We start from the raw sequence: 21,824 nt of genomic DNA, 5'->3' as shown, positions 1-21,824 counted from the left end.
GGTTACTTGGCTGGGGACGAAAGCTCGGAGGCGTCTCCAGGAGGTGGGGGCGTTCCTAGGAGGACTCAGGCAAACCTATCCCTAAAATGGCCGCCATCAGAGTTTTTACAGATTACTCAAAAATACGTGAATGTGCCAAGGCAACACTTCAGGCATGTTTTTAATGGGAATGACATAATAACATGATGTAAAGCTTGAAAAAGTCAATCTTGCATAATAACCCCCCTTTAAGCACGAGATTTCAAAAATTCTTCTTACAAAAACCAGCCTGGTCCCCTTAATTGTAACTAACCCAGCGTTATCACAGGAGGAATATCTAGCTCTAGATAGTTCCAAAAAAATTGGGACCAGGCTTTAAAGTTGTTTTTATCGTGTCCAATGCTTTTCAATGGGGCCCCAGCGGCGATATGGAGGTACTACAGCAATGGCGGAGCAATGGCGGAGCAATGGCGGAGCAATGGCGGAGCAATGGCGGCCTCTAGTGTTGTGGGCATAAAGCAGAGCAGCCAGCGGCCATTGGTGCTGATCCCCCGCGAGGAGCGGCGCCGTGCAGGAGCCGCAAACGCGCTTGACGCCAGTGGGCAAAGGATGGTCAAGCAAAGGAGTGCGGTGAGAAATCTTTAATTCTTCTTGAATCCAATTCAGAGCAAAGCTGAGAGAAAAAGGAGACGATTGAAGGGAGAGTCCCCCTCTTATAGGGGTCAGGGGGTGAGTGGGCCCCAAGTATGATTGGAGTGGTCAGTTCTTTGATCCTCTCAGGGCGGGAAGCTGGCGCTTCCGAGAGATATGCAATATTGCGGCCTAAGGGCAAGCACACAATTGAAGTAGAACCATGAACGCGTTCATTCTGGTGTTTGTGAACGGCATTCCCGTTCCATTTACGTTCGTTCAATATGGTGCCAGATTTTTTATATCTGTGATTTAAAGGAATGGGCCACCGTTTTTCCATACTGAGATATGTTCTTACCTAACCTTAGTCGAGTTAATATATCCCCGTCTGGTCTTTGTCCGTGCGCTCTGTCACGCAAACGGAGCACATACGCAGCCTCTCCCACATGTCACATAGCTCCAAAAAAGCTCACGATAGAAGCTACCAAGCTCTTCCACGTGTTCCCTATTTAAATAAAGTTACGTGAAGTGTTTTCATGCGAAGTATATTTACACAGAAATGTAGCATGTGGATTTTATAAGCAGATAAAAAGGGGTACTATATTGTGAGGCGTACTGATACAGGAGCACAGCGTCCGCGCAGTAACTCCTAAAGACTTCCCCGCTCACTTCCGTCAATAGAAGCTGCGTGACTTGTAGAGCTCAGAGAACAGTTGAAGAAGCGTGGATAACTTGTGAACAATGCCTTTTACGTGCATCGTGCCGGGCTGTGATAACAAGCAGAAAGTATATAGTGTAGTAATGTTTCACAGATTTCCAACTCACCCCGGACGACGGCACGGGACTCAGGACGTCCACCATGAGGTAGGAATGCGCAAGCACTTTCCCAAAATATATTTTCTGCTTGTTGTAAAAGGCTCTCTACAAGTCACGCAGCTTCTATTGACGGAAGTGAGCGGGGGAAGTCTTTAGGAGTTACTGCGCGGACGCTGTGCTCCTCGTATCATTACGCCTCTTTTTATAGTGCCCCTTTTTATCTGCTTATAAAATCGACATGTTACGTTTCTGTGTAAATATACTTCGCATGAAAACACTTCACGTAACTTTATTTAAATAGGGAACACGTGGAAGAGCTTGGTAGCTTCTATCGTGAGCTTTTTTGGAGCTATGTGACATGTGGGAGAGGCTGCGTATGTGTGAGCGCACGGACAAAGACCAGACGGGGATATATTAACTCGGCTAAGGTTAGGTAAGAACATATCTCAGTATGTAAAAACGGTGGCCTATTCCTTTAAGACCGCGGATCAGTGAATATAATCATAAAACCCCGCCTTGCCGCCAGTGTTTACCAGCGGTTCTAAACTCTGGCGGGTCCACATTGTAGCTCGCGCTAGCTCCGCTCCGCCCCAACGGCCCGGCCCGACTGTGTCCAGGTCTGTGGCTGTGAACTCTGCTGTTTATGGTTCTGGCACACCGGTAACCAGCGGGTCCGCACGGTGCCCACGAGCAGCCACAGTGTGAGGTTACGAAGCGAGTTTCCCTTGTGTAACGTCTGTCACTCCAAACTCCTCTGCTCCGCGGTGCGCACTCATTTGCATAAAGACACAATGCGGAGTTTTTTAACTACAAATTCCACTAAGAATTTACCAATTAAACTTACTGTAAAAAAATAAAAAATAAAATATGATTAGCAAAGATATCCAAAATCCATTCTGAAAACAGTGACAGGCTGACATGAAAGAGCTTTAACACTAAGGGCCAGATCTTGTGGCGGCGCACGGGGCGGCGCAGGCTCTTGGCGAATTATTTTCCGAGTGGCGGCGCTGTATGTGCCATTCGCCTCCGCCACCTGTGAGGGGGCGTCACAAGAGGAGGCGACTGCACTGATGGAAGCACGGCTGACATTCACTTCCTCGTTTACATTGCGCTGTCTTGCGTTCTTTCTTAAGCCTTAGGCTCTCACAGGTCAAACTAAAAACTTTATTTACCCCATCGTGAGCTAAACCATGTTCACGTCTCCAGAGAAAAAGAGCTACAGCGTCCGCTGTGGCGCGGATCGGCCGCGCTTGGCGTGAACGCGAAGCAAAACAAAAGCACATGTTCACCCCACACTCCCACACAACCACTCTCCTGGACGCGGAGTCGATCTGGTTGGAGGAAAATGTGTGTGTCTCCACCCACTTAAATGCGCCAAGTCTGGAGTGGCAAGATCACAAAGTGCGCCCCGACTGAGCGCAAAATGTCACGCTATCGTCTCCGTTTTGATGCACAAGATCGGGCCCTAAGTGAGGAGGACATAATAATTTTGACTCATGGCTGAAGTCAACTTTCTCCAGCTCTCCCAAGGTTGGCAAAAGTGCATCTCATTATGCATCTGATTGTTGCTTTAAGATATGGAATATAAAAATATTTCCCTGAGAGGGGAAATATACTTCTCACCTATTTCACCCTTTTGGAACTATGAACGAACTATTAACTATAAACAATTATGAACTATGAACAAACTAGTTCATTTTGAAATTTGTGAACTGAACTTTGAACGAGTTCATGTAGAAAATGAAATTTCCCAACACTGTCTATCGTCCCCTCAAGGTGTTTTTAAAACTAAACTGAGTCCCCAACAGGCTGAGTGAAGCGTCATCTGGACGGATGTGCGTCAGATATGTGGGCGTACCAGAAACACACAAATAGAACGGGTCCGGCTCGGGAGTTCCGGCTTGGGGGGAAAATCAGGGGAAATACGATTAATTGCGTTCAAAAAATTAATGCGTTAAAATCTGTGTAATAAATTAATCGAAATTAACGCTAAAGTCCCACCCCTACTATTTTCTATTTGGAAATAATTTATTTCTTTTTTTGATAGGTGTAAAAGCATAACATAAAGGATAACACAGGCTGAATGTTCACATTCTAGAAGTGAAGTGGCCCGTGAATGTACCATATACCAATGCGAGATGTACTGCAGTATCTTTCGAACAGTTCTCATATGAGCATGTACAATAAACCACCAGCTTTTGTTCAGTATGTGTTATGGTTGTGGCATTTTGTGCTAAAATTGTTTTTTATTACATTGAACTTATGGAAAGCACTTTGGTTCAGCGGGTGCTGTTGTAAAGCGCTATACAAATAAAGGTTGATTGATTGATTGATTGATTGATTGATTGATTGATTGATTGATTGATTGATTGATTGATTGATTGATTGATTGATTCAGAAGCAGTGCAAAGCTTTAACGAGCCGAGATGTCCAAGTTTAATCCCCCATCAGAGTTTAACTTCACGAGCCAGGGAGAATGGCCGGAGTGGATGCAGAGGGTCACACGCTACAGGCTGGTCACAAAACTGAACAGAGAAAATAGCAAGGTTCAAGTCTGCTTGCTTAACTATGCGATGGGTTGCAAAGTAGAGAAAATCTTCACCTCATTCAAGTTTTCCAAGGAAGATGATAAGAAGAATTACGAAGGGATTCTCACAAAGTTTGATGAGTATTTCATATTGGACGCAACGCAATACACGAAAGAGCGTGTATTACGCTCTTTCGTGTATTACAGGTGGTGGGGATTCACTCAAAGAGAATCCCCAGACTGCAGTAGGTGCGGCACACAGCACTATGATAAAAGAAAATGCCCAGCTGCTAAAAGTTTCTGCAAAAAGTGCAAATAAAAGGGTCATTGGGCTCATGTACGGCGTACGAAAGTTGTCAATGAACTCTAGGAAACCCCCCAGTACTAGTTCTTACGTGAAGTTACTGGCCCAACAAACCCAGATAAATGGACTGTCTTTCTTTCTGTATGGGTATAACAGGTTATGATGTCCCTTACTGCCACTATAAGTTGGGTGTGGCTTTCTTTGTGGGTGTGTATCTTTATTTGTAGTGGGCCAATGGCTATGTCTTTAAGTTAAGTGGGCAGCTATTAGGGGCGGGACCTGTGCACCTTTTGTTCTCCCTCATTGTTCTGTTTGGTCTCGTCCACCAGGTCAGTTACAACCTCACTCATGCTTGTCACATTAAAGCTAACATGTATTATAAATTAAGATATTTTAGTTGCATTGTACATTTCGTCATGGTAACATTGCTCGCTCTCATTGTTCTATTTGTTGGTCCACCAGGGGTCTAGGCCAGTCTGAGGGCAAGTCGGCTCCTAGTTCCTAAACCAACAGCTGGACCCCATTAGACTTGCTTTCTCCTCCCTAAACAATTTTAGTCCTTTTATACTTTTGGAAATACAGAAACCTAAAGTCTTTCTCATTCTCGTCTTGGTCTCCTTGTACCCTAGTGGTCAGATCGCTTCTAACTTCACCCCTGTTGGTCCCATAGAGCAGAGGAGGACAGGCTAAATGCTAACAACATCTTTGGTCTTTTTGCGTGACTGAGCACATGCGTACAGACCAGACAAGTATGCATCAACTACTCTAGCATTTCACTTCAGCATCTCATTTTCAAAATTATTCCCAACATCTCAATTCTCCGCAGGAGTGTGTTCATAAGCACATTTCACGACATTGGGTTAGTAGTACATGTATCTATTCAAATGAAGGAAGTCAGGCTGTACTCCGAGGTGAGTGGTACCCATGTTACACTTACTAATGTTCTTGAGTAACTACAGTATTTGAAGTATCTGTACTTCTAGTAGTTTTATCACATAGTACTTAACTAACTTTTTTACTGGCACTTGAGTAATATTATTTTGAAATATTTGGTTACTTTTTCCCTGGGAGTAAATCTGTAAATGACAAAAACTTTGTGTAACATGTGAAAATGGATGAAAGTTTAATTCTATCCTCTTTAATTATTTTTTTCTGTATTTGATCTGAAGAATAATATATTTTAATCTGTGTTAATGGTGTGAAATATCAGAACTTTTATGTTTTGTCTCCTATTACATCAACACAACATTCTCAACTAATTATCTCATTACAAGTACTTTTTTACTTTGACTGGAGTAAAATGATTTTCAAGCAACATTGCTCTCACAAGATCTTGAGCTATGTTCGGTCCGGACTACCTTGGCCATAAAGAGTCATATGTCTGGTCCACACCAAAATCAATGAAAAACAAAACAAAAACACTTTGGGAAAACTATTCTTACTATTTCTTCTACAGAATCTGTGAAAACTTGGCCATCCTGCTGTGAGGAGGCAGGCGCTCATGTGCCCTGAGACTCCCTCCTGCTTGTGGTCTATAGCCGGATTTTGAACCAGAATCAGGAGGCATTTGACGAGGGACTGACCACAGCAGACAGAGACATTGGGTCCAGCCTGTGTGCCCGGCCCCGTCCAACCCACAGGGACAGAATTAAACCAGGCCAGGGCCCACTGTGCACTGGCTCCGGCCTCCTCTGCACTTTCGCCTGGAGAAAGTAGGTTAGACACGGATCAGCTGGAGAAGGATATGGTCAGGAGGTGCCAGGGAGAACAGTACCACGCACACGGGCCTAATATCAACAGAAAACTCCAGTTATTAATGCAGCACTTTTCTTCACTGCAGGGCTGCAGGACACAGGAATAATAGGGTAATAATGAGAGTTTTGCCATTTTTAACCAAACCATTGCAACATAGTTGCAAGTGCTTTTTACCATGTTACTATGTGACAAACCAAATCTGGAGTTGTGTTTCAACCCATTCGTGCATCTTGGTGTAATCTTTGAATCTTCCCCTGTGGCTATTCTTCACACCATGGCAACAGCTCCCAAAAATCTTCCACCGGGTCCTACATATCCAGGAAATGCTTTCCTCTGCTCTTGATCTCTTTCTGAGCTTAATCCTTCTAAATTCCATTTTGGACAAGAAACCACTCTCACTTCACCATTGCAGTGGTTTAGAAAAGTACAGCAGGCTCAGTTGTGTTCATCTTAAATATGGCTGTTTGTTTATAAAGTTTTGCATGGACTTGTCCCTCCTCCATGACATGGCACAGGGGCTTCTCGGGCGGACTGTGAGGGACACCAGAGCCACAGCTCAGGGGACTGTGAGGGACACCAGAGCCACAGCTCAGGGGACTGTGAGGAGCACCAGAGCCACAGCTCAGGGGTCTGTGAGGAGCACCTGGGCCACAGCTCAGGGGACTGTGAGGGACACCTGGGCCACAGCTCGGGGGACTGTGAGGGGCACCAGAGCCACAGCTCGGGGGTCTGTGAGGGGCACCAGAGCCACAGCTCGGGGGACTGTGAGGGGCACCAGAGCCACAGCTCGGGGGTCTGTGAGGGGCACCAGAGCCACAGCTCGGGGGACTGTGAGGGGCACCAGAGCCACAGCTCGGGGGACTGTGAGGGGCACCAGAGACACAGCTCAGGGGTCTGTGAGGAGCACCAGAGCCACAGCTCAGGGGACTGTGAGGGACACCTGGGCCACAGCTCAGGGGACTGTGAGGGACACCAGAGCCACAGCTCAGGGGACTGTGAGGGACACCTGGGCCACAGCTCAGGGGACTGTGAGGGGCACCAGAGCCACAGCTCAGGGGTCTGTGAGGGGCACCTGGGCCACAGCTCAGGGGACTGTGAGGGGCACCAGAGCCACAGCTCAGGGGTCTGTGAGGGGCACCTGGGCCACAGCTCAGGGGTCTGTGAGGAGCACCAGAGCCACAGCTCAGGGGTCTGTGAGGAGCACCTGGGCCACAGCTCAGGGGACTGTGAGGGACACCTGGGCCACAGCTCAGGGGACTGTGAGGGGCACCAGAGCCACAGCTCAGGGGACTGTGAGGGCACCTTTATTTTTTTACTTTGAACTATTGACGTAGATTTTTGCCCAGATATTGGTGCTAACTCTAATCCACATACAGTATAAATATAAGTATATAAAGAAATCAAACCAGGGACATCCATATATGATTTTGTGTGAAATGCACACTCTACTCTTTCCCTTTTGTTCCCTCTGCGATGAGATTAGCATTTAAGTGAACCTTTTACGATTGTAAAGTGACGTGTTGCCGTGTTCAGTCAGCTTCCTTAGGGAACTGTGTAATTCTTCAATTTTTTCTTATTATTCTTTAATGTATTTTTCTATTTTCTTTTTCTAGTGTGTAGTTGATCGCACTACTGAAGCAATTATCCTCCTTGGAACTAATCAAGTTTTCTGATACTGTACAGTATGGGATCAGTGGCCATATTATAAGGTACACTACTCCTGCAGCCTTCATACTATGCAATTACAGTACTTGACATGAGTTGTGTGTGCGAGCAGTAGAGCGTGCTGTCTGTGATTGTATGGGCTGCGGCTCTTACCTGTTGATGGGCAGAATGGAATCGTAGTTTCTGTGGAAAGTAACAAGGAAAATTATTAAAGAGGGGGTATTATGCTTTATTCAATCACATAGCACCAGTCTATATCACACTACAATGATGACCAAACCTTCTGCTGGTCTGTAAATGCAGTAAATTAGAATAACTGCCTTGTATAAAATGTCTCTCTCAAAATGGCTGTAGTGAATGTCTTGAAATAGGCCTCTGTGTCTTTAAGAACCTCTGAGCCTTTCTGACACGCCCCTCCACACGCTGTCTGTGGCATCAGTGGGGAGGGGGTTCTGTTGAGGAGCAGTGGTTGGTTACTCGGCTGGTGACGAAAGGTCGGAGGCGTCTCCAGGAGGTGGGGGCGTTCCTAGGAGGACTCAGGGATAGGTTTGCCTAAAATGGCCGCCATCAGAGTTTTTACAGATTACTCAAAAATATACGTGAATGTGCCAAGGCAACACTTCAGGCATGTTTTAATGATGGAATGACAACATGGTGTAAAAAGTCGATTTTGCATAATCCCCCCCTAATAATAATCATATTGGTAAATGGTTTCACCTTAGAAAGCACTTTCAAATCCAAGAACCAATGTACACAGACACTGACGAAAAGGGTGAAGTGTTTTGCCCAAAGACATAATGAGTGTGCACCTGCAGGGGCTGTGATTCAAACCCCCTACCTTCCGATCATGACACAACTCTCTACCATCCTGATTATTTTCTTTCCCAAGTGATTAACTCTTCAACGGCAGAGGAGTTCTGTAATTTTCATTCATTGGACATACTGCGCAGCCCAAGCGATGAACTGTTTTGCATGTTCAGTTCTAGGCACTGACTCTATTGCTCCCTTTAAAGTATGGAAGCCCAAGAGTGCATCCCAGACCTTTGGTTGAATGACACAACACGTGCGCTTAGGCGAGAACAGGGGCGGATCTAGAGGATTGGCCACCCCTAGTAAAGGTATTGCCACCCCAGCTGCCACCCCATTGATTTCAGCCAGGTGTTGTCCTTGTCTGGAACTGTCTAAATTCTAAATTAACCTTTAAATGCATTGCTTCAAGGACTTCTAGTTGCAATCCAGATCTTCAAAGCCTGATTCATTTAATAGTTTTGTTGGTCTGTATAACCAATGTTATGTCTCATATCTGGTCTAGAAGCTACTTGGGTGCTTACAGAGGCTCACTCTCAGTTATTATATTTATTGACAGGACAAAGAATTAGAACTTTATAGCTAAATAAGGAGCCAAGTGCCAACTCCTGTGGCTCCAAAAATTATGATTTGTATTATTTTTTTTTTTATTTATTTTTTTACAAAAGTTTACATTTTAGAAACCCCTTACTAATATTATGGACAATGTTGCTATTTGTATATACACTGCTCACAAAAACTTCAACTCAAAACCTTTTTTTCACTAAAAAAACACAATGTAACTCCAAGTCAGTCAAATTTCTGGAATATCAGACTGTCCAGTTAGGAAGCCACGCTTATTGTGAATCAATTTCACCTGGTGTTGTCGAAATTAAACAGACAACAGGTGGAAATGAGAGGCAATTAGCAAGATCACTCCAAAAGAGGAACCACAGACCATTTCCCTGTCTTCATCCTTTGGACCGTATTTTTGGAACACTTTTGCATTTGTCCAGTGTTCTCACCACTAGAGGCATCATGAGGAGCATCTACAACCCACAGAAGCTGCTCAGGGAGTGATGCTCATCCAAAATGGCACGTCCATTCATGCTGTGGCAAGAAGGTTTGCTGTGTCTCCCAGCGCAGTGTCCAGAGCATGGAGGAGATACCAGGAGACAGGCCAGTACACCAGGAGAACTGGGGGGGGGCGACCGAGGTCAACAACCCAGCAGCAGGACCACTATCTGCTCATCTGTGCACGGAGAAACAGGAGAAGCACTGCCCGAGCCCTACAAAATGACCTCCAGAGGGCCACAAATGTGCATGTTGGTCCTCAAACGGTCAGAAACCGACTCCATGAGGGTGGTATGAGGGCCCGACGTCCACAAGTTGGGCCGGTGCTTACTGCCCAACACCGTACAGCCCGATTGGCATTTGCCCGAGAACACAGCGATTGGCAGATTGGCCAATGGTGCCCTGTGCTCTTCACGGATGAGAGCAGGTTCACCCTGAGCACATGTGACAGACGTGACAGAGTCTGGAGACGCCCTGGAGAACGTTCTGCTGCTGCAACATCATCCAGCATGACCGGTTTGGTGGTGGGTCAGTGATGGTCTGGGGAGGCATTTCATTGGAGGGCCGCACAGCCCTCCATGTGCGAGCCAGAGGTTCCCTGACTGGCATTGGGGACCGGGATGAGATCCTCAGACCTATTGTAAGACCATATGCTGGTGCTGTGGGCCCTGGGTTCCTTCTGATGCCTGATAATGCCAGGCCACATGTGGCAAGAGTGTGTCAGCAGGTCCTGCATGATGAAGGTATTGATGTTCTGTACTGGCCTGCCCGTTCCCCAGACTTAAATCCAATAGAGCACATCTGGGACATCATGTCTCGGTCCATCCATCAACGCCACGTGGCACCACAGACTGTCCAGGAGCTGACTGATGCTCTAATCCAGGTCTGGGAGGAGATCCCTCAGGAGGACATCCGTGGTCTCATCAGGAGCATGCCCAGGCGTTGTAGGGAGTGCATTCAGGCACGTGGAGGCCACACACACGACTGAGGATGATACAGACTCGTTTGGAGGAATTTCGACAGAATTTGGATCAACCAGTGACCTGATTTGTCACTTTGATTTTGACTATAATTTTGGATCCAGACCTCCAGGGGCTGAGAATTTGATTTCCATTTATCATTCTTATGTTATTTTGTTCTCAACACATTGCCCTACACTATGAATAAAGATTTTCATCCGAAAAATCGAAATTGATTGACATCTAGGATGTGTTTTTTGAGTGTGCCCTAAGTTTTTGTGAGCAGTGTATTTTGGTAGATTCAGCCTGCATCTAAACGGAAAAAAATGCCTTACAATCAAGAAAAACTTGCGTACCCCCGCTATAAACATTCAACACTGTAAAATGTGTTGCCACCCCATGTTTGCACTGAAGGATGTGAAAAAGGAGCTCTTTCTAACCTACTCTGGACACACCTGTTCTTTTTTCTTACCTAACGATCATGTCAGAGAAAAGCATGTTTGGCTACGAGAGGTGCAGGACTTTTTCAACCTTCCTAAAGAAGAGGCCACTCGCCAGAAGTTGGAATTTCTTTCCGGGATTTGGCGACAATCACCAAAGTTGTGTTTTTCTGTGACCGTCTCTGATGGATGTTTGGTGAATCTTCTCAAAGTGGATTCACTTTTATAACCAACGCAAGTCCCCAATGTGATGGAGAGGCCAGGACAGAGCGGTGGTGAGTCAAAACGTGTGTTAGCTCGTGTGTTAGCTTGTGTGTTAGCATGTGTGTTAGCGTGTGTGTTAGCATGTGTGTTAGCATGTGTGTTAGCGTGTGTGTTAGCGTGTATGTTAGCGTGTGTGTTAGCGTGTGTGTTAGCCATTTATGAAGCTGTGTTGCAGATGTCAACTCCTTATAACTGTATTGTGAAGTAACTTCACTTATTGCTATGATATTTATATTTATTTTACTGTTAATAATGAATGGGCAGATCCGCTCGGAGAGAGGGGGCGGAGTTAACTGAATCTAAGTGTCTTGTCTTCCGGGTTTGCAAAATACCCCCAGAAAATCACAAAAAATAGTACTCCATAGTGGTAGAGGTACAATATATCATATAAATGCCTATACTTTACTTTGGGAAGGCTCAAATAGCAGGATACAGATCCTTGTTCAGTTGTGATGCTTCGTAATGAATGTAATTTGGCCATTGAAATAACTAAAACAAAAGTCTGTGGACCACAGAGAGGAAAAACTAAAGTGCTTTTGTGTGTTCAGAGTCTCCAGGTCTGTGGGGAGTCCCTGCCTCCCTTGTGGGATTGACAGGCGGATTAGTGCAGCATCTGCAGTGATCTGGTTGGTGCAACAGACTGCTGTGATGAAGGAAGAGCTCAGACAAAAAGCTAACTTATCGACAGTATATCACCAAATAATGGTTGTGGTACTATTGGGTGAAACAACACCCAATACTACCCAGTAGAAACCACTATACAACCGTGACTTCTATCAGAAGAACCCACAATGCATTGCAAAAACACTGGGGTGCAGGGCGCAGTGGTTAGCACTCTCGCTTCACAGCTAGAAAGTCTGGGTTTGATCCCCACCTGGACGGAGCCTTTCTGTGGACTTTGCATGTTGTCCCTGTGTCTGCGTAGGATTCCTCCGGTTTCTCCTAACACTAAAAACATGTACAATAGGCCAGGAAGTGTGTGTGTGGGACCCCAGTGGAAACTGAACACCACCGAATGAAAGGCGCTAGATATATATAAAGTTCTTCTTCTTCCACTGAAATGGATATCTTCAAACAAACCCGCATAGTTTTCTCTCAATATGATAAAAAGCAAAGACAAATAGATTTAATCTGTACTTGAAGTGAACAGCATCCGAATATTGAACTGTCTAATATTGCAAAGCTCGTCTGGTGCAGCCCAATCACCTCTGGTCATGAGCTCTCTATTGCCTGGGAACACCTCAGGACCTTCTGCTGCTCAGAAAGCTGCCTTGGATACGCGGATAACTGGAAGAATGAAAGAAAGACACGCCAGGCCAGGCATGGGGGAAGAAGATAGTATTTGAATAGGACATAGTAAGTGTTGCATAATACCACGGGTGAATTCTAAATTAAAACATGTCCCGGACAGAATGATCCAGGCAGATGTGATCCAGGTGTGATCTGCAGGAGAAAGCAGGGACATGACAGCACTCGCCTCACAGCTGCTCAGACTGAACCTTCACAGGAGCCTTTATACACCTGGGAACCTCCCACTCATGTTCATCATGTTCTGGTCATCTGCATCTGCATTGAGTTGCCCTGTGTACGAAATGCGCGGTATAAATAAAGTTGCCTTGCCTTGCATCTACTGCCACAATTGCCACTTTGGCATCCAGAAATGGGTCACAGACAAATGAATGATTTCGTGACATACATGTCATTCATGTGGGTTCTCCGTCATTAACATATTAATAGAGCAGGTTCAGTACCTACTGGATCCCACAAAAAGCAGAAAATGTTACCATTCATGATTTTCATTTCCCTCATATTAACCTTTATTTATTTTTACACTAATTATCAGCTAAAGCTGAGGTTCTCAAACTGTGGTTCGTGTTCCACTGGTAACACTTGCGCTTCCTCAGGTGGTACTCAGAGTCATCTGCAATTTGACACTTTATTCCTTTTAATTTGATAATAAGTGTCATTTTATATTTGTGTACTGCATTAAAGTGCTGTGTTTTTTTCTGATTTACACAGAATTGACACGTATGTAAGTCTATTTTAAACTCTATTTCAGACCTGGTTGAGTCCACATTGAACCGGGATCGAGGCCTAGTGGTAGTTGGAAGGTCAAATATTTTATGAGATGGAACTTAGTGTGCAAGTAGAAACACTGATCTAAGGAGAAATCTCTTAATCTCTCATTCAGTCTGGATTTAACCAGGCTTTTCCATCGAAAAATTAATCACTTGAAATTTGCGAAACGGCTAAACACAAAAGATAACTATACTGTTGACTGTCATGATACGTGTTACCAGCAGAGGGCACTAGATACTGACATGGAGACAGTGATCTATGTTAGCCAGGGAACACGAAGAATAGGCACTGCCTGTAACTCAAAGTAACGTACCACAAGGTTTTGTCGATTAAAAGCTCAAGCTTATTTTGTTCACTAAAAACAATGACTCTTGATTTTAAGATGAACAACACATGGTACCAGGAGTGAAATCCAACTCGTGCAGCATTTTTTTTCAAGATGGAGACTTTGAAGCCACCGGAGGGACTGAAATTCGTGGGTAATGTGGACAGCAACTGGCGGTCTTTTAAGCAGCAGTTCGAGCTGTACCTTGCCGCTTTGGGATTGGAGTCGAAGTCCGACGCCAGAAAAATTGCTTTACTACTCACTGTCGCTGGTCCCCAAGCCATAGAAGTTTTCAACACATTTGAATTTGCACAAGCTGATGACAAGCAAAAATACGATAAAGTACTTGAAAGGTTTGATGCACATTGTTCACCGCAGAAAAACACTGTTTATGAAAGATACGTGTTTCGGTCGCGTGTGCAGCAACCAGAGGAGACTTTTGATAGCTTTATCACAGATTTGAAGCTGAAAGCACAGTCATGCGAGTTTGGAAATTTAAAAGACTCTATGATCCGTGACCAGGTCGTGTATGGCATTCACGATAGACGGACAAGGGAAAGGCTGCTGAGAGAAGCAAAGCTAACTTTAGAAGAGGCAGAAAGAACGTGCCACGCGACTGAGTTAGCCCAGCAGCACGCAAAGACATTTAATGAGTCAAACGTAACTGCAGCTCATGAAAGTGCAAAAGTGGCTGTAGTCAGAAACAAGACAAAAAGAAATATGACACAAAACAGAAACAACGACAATGTGTCATTTGCCTGCAGACGGTGTGGTAACAAACATGAGCCCAGGCAGTGCCCTGCTTATGGAAAAAAGTGTGCAAAATGCAACGGTAAAAATCACTTTGCAAAACAGTGTCTCGCAAAAGGCAAGTCCAAGGCTGTGCGGCTAGTTGAAGAAACTGACCTGAGTGAAACTTTCTTTGTGGGTATGGTGTTTTGTGATACTGAAAATCCCAATAAGAATGAAGTAAATGACACATACCAAGACAGAGAAGACACATGGATTGTGTCACTCCCAGTTAATGGAGCATTAGTGGCACTGAGGATTGACACAGGGGCACAAGCAAACCTAATCAGCATGACAGAAATTCATGCAATGAAGGAAAAGCCCAGAATAATCAACAAAAGAGTGCTTCTCAAAGACTATAACGGAAAGGACATTGAAAGCAGAGGTCAGTGCAGACTTAAAGTGACAGTGAAGAACAAAGAGTATCATGTACTGTTCACTATTGTACCTGATGGCCGTGAGTCGCTGCTTAGTGGGGCCACTTCAAAGAAGCTGAATCTTGTGAAGAGAGTCTACCACATCACCTACTCACCAGGTATGCAATCTGTTGACTCCATAGTACAACAGTATCAAGATGTGTTCAGTGGCTTGGGATGCCTACCCTACACATACAAAATCCAGTTGAAAGAGGATGCTACACCAGTGATTCACGCACCAAGGAGAGTTCCAGCACCACTTCGGGACCGCCTAAAGAAGGAACTGGACAGAATGTGTCAGATGCAGGTCATCATAAAAGTGGAGGAGCCAACAAAGTGGGTGAACTCTATGGTATGTGTGGACAAAAAGAACAAAAACAAAGAACTAAGAATATGCATGGACCCTGGTGACTTAAACAAAAACATCAAACGTGAGCATTACCAGATTCCAAAACGTGAAGAGATTGCAAGTGAGATGGCTGGAGCCCAATATTTCTCAAAGCTGGATGCGGCTCAGGGATTCTGGCAAATAAAGCTGGACGAGAAAAGCTCCAAATACTGCACTTTCAACACTCCCTATGGCAGGTACAGGTTTTTAAGAATGCCATTCGGGATAATCTCCGCTTCTGAGATTTTTCATCGTGCTATGGACAATATGTTGGAAGGACTTGAGGGTGTTCGCTGTTATGTAGATGATGTAGTCATCTGGGGCTCCACCCGACAAGAACACAATGAAAGATTGGCTAAAGTACTTCAAAGGGTACGTGAAAATGGACTGAAACTGAACCGTCTCAAATGCCAATTTGGTGTACAGGAAATAACATTTCTTGGAGACAAGTTGTCCACGAGAGGCATTGAGCCAGATGAGAGAAAAATTAAAGCCATCATCAGCATGCCTCGTCCTACAGATAAGAAAGGTGTACTCAGAATCATGGGGATGATCAACTTCATTGGAAAGTTTATACCCAATCTGTCAGTGAAAACGTCAGCCTTGAGAGAGCTACTTCATGACGCTACAGAGTTCAAGTGGACAAGTAGACATGAGCGCGAATGGAACATCTTAAAGAACAGTCTTACAACTGCGCCTGTGCTAGCTTACTATGATCCAACTAAAAGACTCAAGATTTCGACAGATGCATCTAAGGATGGACTCGGCGCTGTCTTATTGCAAGCAGAAGGTGACAACTGGAAGCCTGTCGCCTATGCTTCTAGGTCCATGACAGTAACGGAGACTAAATATGCTCAAATTGAGAAGGAATGTCTTGGGTTGGCTTATGGACTAGACATTTTTCATTGCTATGTTTATGGCCTTCCTACCTTCACAGTTGAGACAGACCACCGCCCGCTGGTGTCCATCATTAAAAAGAACTTGAATGAGATGTCGCCAAGGATTCAGCGCCTCATCATGAAACTACAAAGGTATGATTTTGATTTGATGTACACACCTGGCAAGCATTTAGTTTTAGCAGATGCACTATCTCGAGCGCCAGAGATTGGTCACATGAGTTCTACTGAAAAGGAGGTAGAGGAACATGTAAACTTAATTGTTGAATCCCTACCAGTGTCAGACTTAAAGTCAAAAGAAATAAGTGAAGAAACACTGAAAGACACAGAACTACAAGTAGTGGTGACACACATTCAGAATGGTTGGCCAAAAGGTTCATGTCCAAAGTATTACCACGTCAGATCAGAGCTCAGTGTAGCAAATGGACTGTTGCTGAGAGACAAAAGGATTGTGATTCCTCACAGTATGAGAACAGACATTCTGCAGAGGATACATGAGGGACACTTAGGAGTCGAAAAGTGCAAGAGACGTGCCAGAGACACAGTGTACTGGCCGGGCATTAATAAGGACATTGAAAACATGATTGGTAAATGTGACACATGTCAAAAGTATCAGAGCAAGCAGGCAAGGGAACCTATGCTTATTCCAGATCTTCCTACAGCACCTTGGAAGAAAGTGGGGACAGACCTGTTTCATTGCAATGGCAAAGACTATTTGTTGGTGATTGATTACTACTCCAACTACCCTGAAATCGCTTTGCTCACAAGCACAACTGCAGCCAATGTCATAACGCACGTCAAATCCATTTTCGCCAGACATGGGATACCAGAGACTGTAGTTAGTGACAATGGTCCCTGCTACAACTGCAAAGAATGGCAGCAGTTCTCGATGCATTATGGTTTTAATCATGTAACCTCCAGTCCTCAGCATGCACAAGCCAATGGGAAAGCGGAAAAAGGTGTGCATATCGTCAAGCAGCTTCTGAAAAAGGCCACAGACAGCAAGTCAGATCCTTATCTTGCTCTTTAAAGTTATAGGACTGCTCCTCTTGAATGTGGTCTATCTCCGGCAGAACTGTTGATGAATCGCAAGTTACGCACAACCTTACCCTGCTACACAGAAACCAAACAGAACAAGGCAATACAAACAAGACTGGACAATCAGAAGAGACCACAAAAGCGCTATTATGACAAAGCAACCAAACCACTCTCACCACTAGCAAAAGATGACATTGTGAGAATCCAAGATCAAAATGCAAGGAACAGAAAAGCAACTGTTCTCCAGGAAGTTGGACCAAGGTCGTATGAAGTGAGAACCGAGGATGGAAACGTTCTCAGGAGAAACCGCCGAAACCTTCTGAAAACCAAAGAACACTTCCAAGAGACTAGTTGCGATGATGTACAAAGTGAGGATACTCTATCAACTCAAAACTTTACCAATGTACAAACAACAACAAATGAAGCGTTACCTGCTTTAAGAAGATCTCAACGCAACATCAAGAAACCTGTCAGACTTGATTTGTAGATCTGTTTTTTGGCAAAGCATTTATTTTTTTTGGAAAATGCACTTGTTTAAAAAAAAAAAAAAAGAAAAAAAAAAAAGAAATGTGCATCTATGTTTATAAAAAAAAAAAAGGGCTTCATACTGTTAATGTATATTCTACTGTTAATGTAGATGTAATGTTACTCTTTAAAGAAAGGAGGATGTCATGATACGTGTTACCAGCAGAGGGCACTAGATACTGACATGGAGACAGTGATCTATGTTAGCCAGGGAACACGAAGAATAGGCACTGCCTGTAACTCAAAGTAACGTACCACAAGGTTTTGTCGATTAAAAGCTCAAGCTTATTTTGTTCACTAAAAACAATGACTCTTGATTTTAAGATGAACAACACATTGACAACTACACTGCGTTCCAAATTATTATGCAAATGACATTTTTCTAAGATTTTCTAAATTGTCAACTCAAATGAGAGTCAGCATAATTTTCAAGTCTTTAACTGGTCGAGGATCATTTAAATGTGGTGGAAAAAATTTCCTAGTGATAACAGTATTTTTTTCAAAAATAAATATAGTAAAAACCTCAAAATTCACTGTTCCAAATGATTATGCAACTCATCGTTTCAATACATTTTAAAGCTTGTAATTAACTGAAAATGGTCATTTGTTGAATTTGTAGCATTAGAAGGTCATACTTACTGAAATCAAAAGTTATTTCAATCAAAAAAATATTAACAGGTCAAGTTATATTTTACCATAGGAGCCCTTGTGTGAAGCAGCTTCAAAATTCTTAAATCCATAAAACTTGTGAGTTTTTGGACAGTTTCTGCTTGGATTCCTTAGCAGGATGTTAGAATAGCCTCCCAGAGCTGCTGTTTGGATGAAAACTGCCTCCCACCCTCATAGAAGTTTTTTTTGTCGAGGCTCCAAAGGTTCTCAACAGGGTTGAAGTCAGGGGAGGAGGGGGTCCACATCATGAGTTTCTCTCCTTTCTTGCCCATAGCAGCCAGTGATGCAGAGGTTTTCTTTACAGCAGGACATGGTGCGTTGTCATGATGAAGAGGATCTTGTTCGGGAAAACACGGCTCTTCTTTTTGTAGCATAGAAGACAGTGGTCAGTCAGAAACTCCACATATTTTTCAAAGGTCATTTTCACACCTTCAGGGATCCTAAAAGGGCCTAAAGGAGCCGACCAGCTCTCTCACCATGATTCTGGCCCAAAACATGACTCCGCCCCCTCCTTACTGACGTCACAGCCTTGTTGGGACATTGTGGCCATTCACCAACTATCTACTACTCCATTGATTTGACCATCCAGGGTCACACGGCCTCATCAGTGAACAAGACTGTTTGAAAATGAGTCTTCATGTATTTTTGAGCCACTGCAGCCGTTTCTGTTCATCAGCTTCAATGAACCGTTTAGGGGAGGCCCGGATAGAAGGTTTTTGCACAACTGCAGCCTCTGGAGGGTCCTACACCTTGATGTTCGGGAGACTCCAGAGGCACCAGCAGCTTCAAATACCTGTCTGCTGCTTTGTGGCATCTGTTCACTTAATCTGATGTGTTTGTCTGGCAGAAACCGTCCATATTGTGTCTTTATCGGCACAAACCTGTGTGTGCTCTGAATCATCCACAAATCTCTTATCAGTTCGATGATCATGCTTAATCTTTCATGAAATATCGAAGGTTTTCATACCTAGACCAAGACATTCAACTATTTCACGCTTTTCATCAGCAGACAGACCCTTTTTCTTTCCCATATTACTTGAAAATGATGATCTGCATAATTAAGTGGAACACCCTTTTTCAGTAGTTTTTCCCTTAACTGGGCTTAACTTGAAAACTAATCATCCCAGGTCTCTGAGATTAATGTCAGTGATTCATAGAGCCCCGAGACACGACACCATCCATGAGTTTCATTGATTGACTGCGGAATTCTTCCGCAGTCAATTATTGGTTTTCATGTTCTTTATTATTATTCCTCTTCCATCTTTTTCCCGATTTTCTCCAGCTTTCAGCACCTTCATGCTTTGTGCAATTTATGCAAGTTATGCATCAAAATGTTCCGCATGTTGAGGAGAAGGGTGCTATTACTTTTGGGACTTCTGCAACTTACGTTTTTTCCGCAATCGGCCAAAATGTCGGACATTTGTCCCATTGACTTATAATGGGGCTGTCACAAATCCATGCTTTTCTGCACTTTTTTCTGCATTTTATGCAATTTCTGCACTTTGTGCATGTTCAGCTTATGCAACTTGTGTGTTTTGAGAAAAAATCGTCCTTCTGCAGTTTTCCAGTTTTTTTATACGAGAGTTTGAAATTTTTGCATTGGTGTGTATGGGGGAATCCAGCCAATGGGGAGACTCCAGGCCTTTCAGCCATTTGTGCAGCTTCTGCCATTGAAGCACTTTTAACAGTTTGACCAGTTTATGGAATTTAAAAAGTTTATGCAATATTAACAATTTATGCAAAGTAACCACTTTATGGGATTTAACCAGTTTATGCATTTTAAAGCGTTTATGCAACTGACGAGTTTATGCCATTTAAGATTTATGAATTTTAAAGAGTTAATGCAATTTACATAATTTATGCAAATTAACCCATTCATGCATTTTACCACTTTATGCAGTTTATACAGTTCATGCAACATGACATTTATGCATTTTACCAGTTTATGCAAATTAGATTATGCAAATTAAGCAATTTATGCAATTTGAACAGTTTATGCAATTTCTGCATTCGCTTCCCGCAATTCCGCAGTCAATCGCAATGGCGCATTTCTAGTTATCATTGTTTTTGACACAAAAATAAAATTTGCATAATAATTTGGAACGCAGTGTATACTTGTTTCTTTGTATTTATTCACTCCGTTATGAATGTATTAGTGAATTTCCTTTTTGTCTAATAAATCAGTCTCCAAGCAAGTTCCAGATACAGCTTAAAGGAGCTATCCTTGATTTTTTAATTTTCTGTTATTGGAATAAAATTTGTTTTGTCCTTTAGTATATGATAAAAGCAGACATTAAGCCAAAAATTACTGGTTTTAAAGCCTTTTAAACAGTCATAAAATGTCAGGCTAGCAGGCATATTTTACAGTGAAGTGACAGTTTCCCTCCTGAAAGTTGTGGAACCTGGTTTAAACTCAGTCCCTGTGACGAATTGTGATATTGTAAATGCATTAGGAAAGTTTGAGATGAGTTTGGACCAGAAAATAGCCATTTGAAATTTGAGTGACCCTGTTTCTTTTTACAATCAGGTATAGCTCCTTTAACTACTATATTCCTTGGGAGAAAAGTTGTACTTCATTTCATTCAGGCTTACTTGTTTGTTTGCTTAATCAAAATTCCACAATTATACAGTTATGGATTAATTATGTTGGGTGAGGTTGTCTCCTCTCTGTACGCAACTGAAATCTGAGCAAAAACCTTCATTGAATCGGTTTGAATCATTTCAGCACTCAAACTGCCATCCCCATTACGTCAAATTAAGAGTTTGAAAGACATTTTAAGCAATTATACACACTGTGAATGATAAATGAAAAGAAGAGAGCCCTCTCCAAAAAATTGCAACCCAGCATAAATTGTATATGAAGTAAATTTACCATTAATTTAAGTATGTGCTTTATGAGTATGTACTTTATATTACACTGCCCAGTCAAGAAACAATATATATATATATATATATATATATATATATATATATATATATATATATATATATTAGTGGTAGGCCGTTATCGGCATTAACGTGCTGCGTTAACGCGAGACTCTTATCGGGCGATAAAAAAAATATCGCCGTTAATCTATTCTCAAAGCTGGGTTGGGAGCTGGGTCTAAACTCTGCTATGATGACTTTCACCGTGATATTTTAAGGTCAGCACACATTACTCGACTTTTATGCCCAATTTCGGACGCACAGGAGAAACGTGAGTGAATATAGTGTCTCCAAAGCGACACACAGAAGCAGCGGCCAATGACAGAGTGAAAAAAAGACAGAAAAACACCGCAGCGCCTCCCTCTTTCAAAACAGCGACATAAACAACTCATTTCATGGCCACAGCCCCACACGAAACAGCCCCACACGAAACAGCGCAACTTTATCACCAAAAGTTCACCAGAGCTGCCTTTTCCAGGTAAATTTCAACCGCGAGCAGAGTTTAACCGCAGCACTTACTGAGTTTGGAGACGGACTTTTCCAGCTCCTTTTCTCCGAGTCCGTTAGCTTCTCTT

At 43.3% G+C, this 21,824-nt stretch overlaps 1 protein-coding gene across 4 annotated transcripts in view; it reads right to left on the bottom strand.

The window, feature by feature from the left end:
• The window catches only part of arhgef4 (Rho guanine nucleotide exchange factor (GEF) 4), a 162,824-nt gene that overhangs the window by 138,085 nt on the left and 2,915 nt on the right, over positions 1-21,824 (bottom strand). For all 4 annotated transcript variants that reach the window (XM_079575895.1, XM_079575893.1, XM_079575894.1 and 1 more), the window contains exon 2: positions 7,830-7,859. In XM_079575895.1, the coding sequence (XP_079432021.1) occupies positions 7,830-7,859 (30 nt within the window). The remainder of the gene's footprint in view (positions 1-7,829; positions 7,860-21,824) is intronic.

Source organism: Gobius niger (assembly GCF_951799975.1).
Source record: "Gobius niger genome assembly, chromosome: 18".
Lineage (NCBI taxonomy): Eukaryota > Metazoa > Chordata > Actinopteri > Gobiiformes > Gobiidae > Gobius > Gobius niger.
This window is presented reverse-complemented; position numbering and strand designations above follow the sequence as displayed.